Raw genomic sequence first — 7,904 nt, forward strand, 5'->3', positions numbered from 1 at the left:
ACCTCATCACTAAACCTCAAATTCTCTACAATTGAAAGTGTGTGTAGATTTCTCAAAACCAAGTCATTTGCTTGGTCTAATCTGTCCACATGAAGAGGATCAACAAGACAAACTGGATATACCTCAAAATACCTAAGCTGTACCATATCCCAAATCTCATATGGTTGTAGACTGATACTGGAATATCTTCAGTAAGTTTGATATCAGTCCAGCACAGAGCTTAACTGATATCCACGTAAGGCTTCAGTCTAGAGTTTATGTAATAGAGTATAGTTATTAATCTTACTGACTGTCAAAGATAGATCAGTGAGACTAATAACTTAGCAGTGGAAATTCAAACATAATGTGAATAGCCTTTAGCAACGGTTTGTCATTTGTAAAATACTTAGTTACACTTTTCAGTTAATCCAATTTAGTTGAAAACAGATTTAGCACAGATAAAGGAATAACTGAAAGCAGATAAAGAACACAAGGATTTTTACGTGGTTCGAAAACAACATTCCTACTCCACGGCCAGATGATTAGTCTGACAAACACTCTGGGCTAATGCATATAGGTGCAAGGCAAACCTACCAACACCACTCTGGGTTGAATTTCTCGGTCACTCTTAGCATGCTTAGACACACTCGTGCCCTATCAGCGCTTCGCTAAAATCTCTAGAGTCAGAACCCTGGTCTGAACTCCTTCTTGGCTTACGGGTGCCAAGGAACCAATCTGTTTAGTTTTCCTAGTACTAAACAACCACTCAAACACTCTTTTCTTTCGGCTGAAAAGGGGTTTGGATTCTTCCAACTAAAACTACTAAGAACAAACTCTCAAGTAATCCATTCTAGGCTTAAGGTAAAACAAGAAATGCCTAGTTTTCTAAGAGAGTTTAGGTAATCAGCTAGACTGATTTTACAACAATTGATTATTCTCTTCTTCGATTAGAAATTATGTCTATGAAAATGTTGGCTCGTGAATTTGACAGAGCTTCAACATATGTCTTCGAATCGATCCCCAGATTGAAGATGTTCCTCGAGCTCTATTTATAGATGAAGTCCCGGATATATCCGTTGGAGAGATGGTCTTCAGGATTTCTGCCGTTGTGAGACATTTCGTGCTTTGGGCTGAGGCTTCAATCTGCTTGGCTCCTGATTGGTTGAGAGTTTAAATTCTTTTTGTCCTAGGAGCATGGTGTGTCTGTACTTTAGCACCAAAAAGGAAAGTTGGTGTGCTCATAAGGACGATCTTCAAATCTTTTGCATTTAACGCTCCGTTGTTAACACGTGTTTGTATGTGAGACTTGAAGTTTAACTGGAAAATCAGTTACGACTTTCGTCCTTTGCATGACCAGTCGTTGACCTCAGTTAAGTTATCTATTTCTAGTTGGCCTTCGCATCACCAGTATCTTCCCTAAGTTGTTCAGTCTTCGGTCGAGCTTTGATCTTCAAAGTCTTCAGTCTTCAGTTTCTTCGGTCTTCGTCATCGAGAAACTTCAGCTATCAGTCACCTTCATTCTAGCTAAAAGATTGTACTCAAACAGTTGAGTTCAAGCAAGAAGTCTAGTCTAGAGAAAATAAGTCTAAGGGTTTTGGCATCATCAAAACGGGAATAAGATATTTCTTCTATCTTCCAACAACTTACTATAATTACAATACTACCAACCATTTTATTAAAATATGTGCCGTCTAACATGTGGCAAATTTTAAGTGTAAGAATGAAGTACCAAATTTGTGATGATCTTAATTACTCAATTTTAGTCAACCAAAAATTTATTGGAAGATAAATTTGCGTAATTTCCTATAACTTAGGTATCAATTGTTAAAGTTGACTGTGTGTAGCCCATGTCGATTCAACGGGAAATCACTTTATATAGTAATTATCATTATACATTATTTTTCATTATAGCATATTAAATGGTCTTTATATAAATTATTTTTCAATTTTAATTTTATTTTACGAGAATAAATTGCTGGTACAGAAGCTATAATAATCTCAATAATTTTCATCAGTTATATATTAATTTTTTGTTGAGAATTAAAATAGATTATCTTTTTATATAAATTTTTATTTGATAGTTACAGTTAACGCTTTCATAGAGCTCAACAACTACTCCAGATATATCATAATTTGTGTATATGAGAAAATGGAAGTTATCAACAGAATAAATGGTTTGGGGGGTGGGGGGTGGGAGGTGGGGGGAGGGTGGTGCAGGGTGGCAGGGTAGGATGGCGAAAATACCAGATTTGTAAAAATGAAATGCATTTTTTGCTTAATTTAATGCATTTTTATGTGAAAACTTTATGCATTTTTGTGTGATTTTATTTTATATGTATGTGAAACATGTCTATTTTTTTGGTGGGTGGGGTAGGGGGTGGTGGTGGGGAGGGTTGGGGGTGGTATGGGGTGGGGTGGCGAAAATGCCAAATTTGTAAAAATGAAATACATTTTTCTGTTCAAAGTTATACATTTTTATGTGAAAACTCTATGCATCTTTATGTGAAATTTTATGCATCTAAAATATGTCCATTTTGAGAAAATCTAAAAAAATGTACTCCCTCCGTCCCCGAAAGAACTTCCTATCTTTCCTTTTTGGGACGTCCACAAAAGAACTTCCTACATATTTTTGGACTATACCGCACCACTTATAATCCTCTTACTTTTCACTTTTCACAACTCCCAATATTAATTATAACACTTTTTCACCACTCCCAATACACTCAACCACCTTTTATCCACTCTCAATACACTCAACAATATTTTTTCTTAAAACCCGTTCCACTTCCTCCTAGGAAGTTCTTTCATGGACGGAGGGAGTATTTTTTTTTATTTTTAATTCCGAAAAATATATTCCAATTTTACCCCTCTGCAGATTTTGCCTTGGAATGCTTGGAAGTTCATTGCCACATGTCACAATCTTGATGCGCCACATGTCCAAAATGTGTGGTCAAGATTGGGTACTACGGTACTACCATAAGCTTGGATACTACATGATCCTATATATATATATATATATATATAGGGTGCGGTTATAGTGAGAACCACAATTATCGTGAGAACATAAGAATCAATAAAATTACTGCATCTGCTATACAAATTAATGCATCCGCTATTAAATTTAATGCATCAAAAAAAAAATAATTTTTTTGCTCCCTTCAGGATTCGAACCCAGCATCTGCATCCATCCACCAAGATGATGCATCCACCGTAGATCTTGATGATCCAATGGCTTAAAATGGTTCTCTGTTCTTATTTTATTAGTGGTTCTTATTTGAACCTCTCCCTATATATATATATTTATATATAGAGTAAAATTTTGAAGTAGCCAAAATGAAACATAACACACAATTTATGGTCACACATTGAAAAAACACAAATTTTGGCCATTTTTATTGATTTGGACGTTTTTACCCTTAATGAGGCGGACCGGGTAGGATTAGGCACGCGGGTCGCGTGCCGGGTCGGGTTAGGCACTTATGGCACTATTAGTGCCATAAGTACCAAGATTTTACTTTGGTTTTATTTTAGATTTTCGTTGGCACTTATGGCACTAATAAAATCAAGTAAAATAATCATTTTGGGCACTTATGGCACTAATAGTGCCATAAGTGCCATTCGTGCAACACATATACAGAAACAACATCATTTAAACCCTAAATGGAACATCTAAACCCTAAATGGATAATCTAAACCCTAAATGGAACATCTAAACCTTAAATGGATAATCTAAACCCTAAATGGAATATCTAAACCCTAGGGGGAAGTGTGCACTTATGGCACTAATAGTGCCATAAGTGCCATACGTGCAGCACACAGATCAGATCAGATCTGCCATGGCTGAAATCGAAGGAGGCGGAGATCAGATCTGCCGATGGAGGAGGCGGCGCAACGATCGGCGCAACGATCAGATCAGATCCACCGCCGCCGCCTCATCAGACCAGATCTGCCGCCGCCACCTCATCCTCTACTCCGACGAATTCTGCCCAGGCGGCGCGCTGGAGAGAGAGAGAGGGAGATGAGAAAGAGAGAGGAGAGAGCGGCAGCCGCTGGAGAGAGAGAGAGAGAGGGAGGATCTCCTCCACCACCGCCGCGAGAGCTCCGACGAATTCTCCAAGCTCGGCGCCGCTGCCGCGCAGCCACTGGAGAGAGAGAGAGAAGGAGATGAGAAAGAGAGAGGAGCCGCTGGAGCAGAGAGAGGGAGATGAGAAAGAGAGAGGAGCCGCTGGAGAGAGAGAGAGGGAGATGAGAAAGAGAGAGGAGAGAGAGAAGGGTAGAATAGTCATGACATACAAAAAATGGCCAAAATTTATGTTTTTTCAAATGGTGGACAAAATTTGATGTTGTATGTTGAATAGGGCCATTCGGCCCTATTGTTTCTTATATATATATATATATATATATATATATATATATATATATATATATATATAGGCCATGGTTCAATGAATAAGACTTATATGTAAGTGAGAAAATAGAAGTAATCCCATCTGTTGATCTTATAATTTAACGGATGAGATTACTTAACGCCATGGTCAACGGAAATAATTGTTGAACATATAGGGGGTTCGACCCCAGAGCCCCTAAAATTGTTGTATATGTTCAACGAAATTACTGATATGTTCATTATAATTTGTTGTACATGGCGTGTTCGTCTTCTTCATTGAACGCGAACATATGTATATATATATATATATATATATATATATGGGAGGATTACGGTATAAACACTTCTTAACATATAAAATAAGAAAACTAATTAAACCAGTATATGAAAACTATGTAAAATATGTACGAATTTGTTCGTCTAAAAATGAAACATTAGAAACAATCAAATAAAATTAAATTTGTTACAGGCTATGCAAAATACAAGGAGAAAATTAAAAATTAAAAATTGAACTTATAAAAAACTCTTGTCTTCACATTTTGACAGTAGAGAGAGAGATTTTTGCTTTGAAGACCCTCTTCTCGAACCTTCTTGCTGAAGCTCTCTATTGTTTTCTCATCGCCCCGGAAAAAAACTTTAAGCTTAAGGTCCTCATTCCCCTGCTCCTCTTGTTCCACCAATGTTGTCATTGCTGAAATGCTTGAAGATTCGCTACAAAATTCCATTTGAATCAAAGCAAGTGTTGGTATTTCTCCAATACCAGAAGGGAACTTTTCCAATTTAGGCAAATTTCTGAGAAGAAGACTTCGGAGGACTGGAAAATGGAAGTTTTCTGCATTCCAGTAGATTAAATCATCACAACCAAGAATCACCAACTGTCTCAAGCGTCGGAATTTCCCCTCAATAGGGCTCCATACTGATCCAATCACTGCATTCTGACACAACTTAAGACACACAAGATTGGGCAACGAGCCAACCATGATTGTCAATTCATCCCAATCAACACCACAACCACTTAAATACAGCCACTTGAGTGAATTTGGGAAAGTAAGACTCAAACAAAAATCATGCCACTTTGAATTTCCATCGAATTTCAATAGTAGATATTCCAGTTCATGGAAGTTGCCAAGATTGGAGGGACAGTAAGATGAACTCGCTTCATCACAATATGACAAATGCATTTCTCTAACATGGGGGATTCTCTTGCAAACCTCTTCACTAAACCTCAAATTCTCTACAATTGAAAGTGTGTGTAGATTTCTCAAAACCAAGTCATTTGCTTGGTCTAATCTGTCCACAGGAAGAGGATCAACAAGACAAACTGGATATACCTCAAAATACCTAAGCTGTACCATCTCCCAAATCTCATATGGTGCAATCACAGTTGAATGAGTGGGTACCCAAATTCTTAATATTTGCAAATTCCAGAGCAGCGATATTGATGAAGGAAGATAAACACTTGGACGACTCTTCTGATCAATATCAACTTTAAGATAACGCAAGTTAAGTTGCTGAAATATAGAGTCAGTTGTTGATGAGGCAGCAACCTCATGCACTGTTCTCAACAATTTCAAGTCATGCGATAGCCGACCCCCTTCGCATATCAGACAACGGATTGGAGCATCAAAGGTTTTTGTCTCTGGAATTTCTCCACTGATTACAACTCGGCGCTCCCTGTTTATTGCTTGTGGAGTATCCAACACAGATAAAAACTCCTCTGTCTTGGCAATCTTTAGGCACAGTTCTCTAACTAGATCATGTACTTTAATCATACAAACTTCTCCATTGTAATCCCATCCATCAACTAAAATGAGATTTCTCTCAGAGAGATCCCTTATGTAATACCGTCCAGCCTCATCCAAGCGGGTGTTATTGGAAGATTCTATAAAGCCCTCAGCAATCCAAAATTTAAGAACGTCTGGCACATAAATTTGTTCATCTTCTGGAAATACCCCCAAAAATAGGAAGCACGGCTTAAGACGAGCAGGCAAGTAGCTGTAACTCAAAGATAATACATTCAAGCACTGCTCATCATTCTCTGTAGAATATTCCAAAATTGAATTCATATGATGTGCAACATTCTCCCAGTATTCTTGAGTCATTGAGGACTTTCTGAGATGGCCTCCAACCACAACAATTGCAAGGGGAAGTCCTTTGCACTTTTCGACTATCATCTTTCCCAACTCCTCCAACTCAGAAGGGCAACCTTGCTCTGCAAATGCTTTTTGACAAAATAGATCCCAACTATTCTCCTCATCCAGAAAATCAATTGTAAGATGTGAAACGCCTAAATGATTGCCCACATCTGCGTGCCTAGTAGTCACAACAATTCGACTTCCATCGTGTGTATCCGGAAACAAATTTTTGATATCATACCATGCTTCGAGACTCCACATATCATCTAGAATAATCAAATACCTTCGTCCAAATAAACTCTTATACAACTCATCTCGAATCACATCAACAGTTTCACAGCTACTGGATTCATCAACACTTTTCCTAATGGATTTTCTTAGACAAGACACAAGTTGTATGAGAATTTTCTGAACGCTATATTGTTGAGATATTGTAGCCCAAAGACAAACATCAAAATGATGCACAGTTAATGGATGTTGAAAAGCATTTGTGGCAAGTGTTGTCTTACCAATTCCCCCCATACCTATGATGGGGATGACTCGCCGACTTGAGGGAAATCCGGTGAGCTGATCCAAAAGTTGATGTAAGACATCATCAAATCCCACCATGCTACTGTTTTTGGAGGCCATGGGAGGCGTTGATGAAATAACTTCTGCTGCTGAATCTGCCTCATTAATTCCACTCTGCGCTTTCACATTGGTAGCCTTTCTCCTCATATAATCCATGTCTTGTATTACTTTCTGCAGATCCAGCAGGAAACGAGGTGATCTTGTTTTCGATCTTGTTTTTCCACTGCGAATCTGATCCACTATATGTGATTCGATCACATCTTCAGCAGCTTGAGCTGCACGCGCGATTCGTATCTCTAGAGCTTCTGCAGCTTCTTTTGTGGCCCCATGAGAATTGTCGTAGCTTTTCATGAATTTGATCAAGAAACTGACAGTTTCCCAAAGAGATTCAATCTGTTCTTCTTCGAAGGAAAAGGAATGGGTGGGGTGAGTGCGGACGAGGCGTAGATTATTCTGAAGAGAAACTAGAGCTGCGAAAGCTGCTGCCATCGATGGATCTTTAATATCTGATATTTTTATCAAGTTTGAGTGAAGAATGAATATATGAAACTGTGTATATTCTGTGGGGGTGGATATGGTGCTTTGCTCAATTACTCAAGTCAATGCTTGTTTTGTTCTTCTTTCATCATTCGACAGTACATCCCCAAGATCCATCCACTGGGAAAACTCTATGCTACACCCAGACGTGATACGCCTTCATGTAAGACAAACAATGATAAATGGACCCCACCAAATTTTCTAAAGCCAATTTGACCCCATTTACTTCCTAAATTTGCAGAAACACCCATATATTTTGCGGAAAAGCACAGTCAATCTAATCTTTAATTGGAAGA

The 7,904-nt window shown here is 38.3% G+C and overlaps 1 protein-coding gene across 1 annotated transcript; it reads right to left on the bottom strand.

Moving 5' to 3' along the window:
- Positions 1-4,866: 4,866 nt before the first annotated feature.
- On the bottom strand, positions 4,867-7,560 carry LOC131007983 (putative late blight resistance protein homolog R1B-16). The gene has a single exon (XM_057934890.1). The coding sequence runs from the start codon at positions 7,558-7,560 to the stop codon at positions 4,867-4,869; it is 2,694 nt and encodes an 897-aa protein (XP_057790873.1).
- Positions 7,561-7,904: the final 344 nt, after the last annotated feature.

The sequence above is a fragment of the Salvia miltiorrhiza genome, chromosome 2, assembly GCF_028751815.1.
Source record: "Salvia miltiorrhiza cultivar Shanhuang (shh) chromosome 2, IMPLAD_Smil_shh, whole genome shotgun sequence".
NCBI lineage: Eukaryota > Viridiplantae > Streptophyta > Magnoliopsida > Lamiales > Lamiaceae > Salvia > Salvia miltiorrhiza.

Coding starts and splice junctions, on each gene's coding strand:
- LOC131007983 (XM_057934890.1), bottom strand. CDS start 7,560: ATGGCAGCAGCTTTCGCAGCTCTAGTTTCTCTTCAGAATAATCTACGC.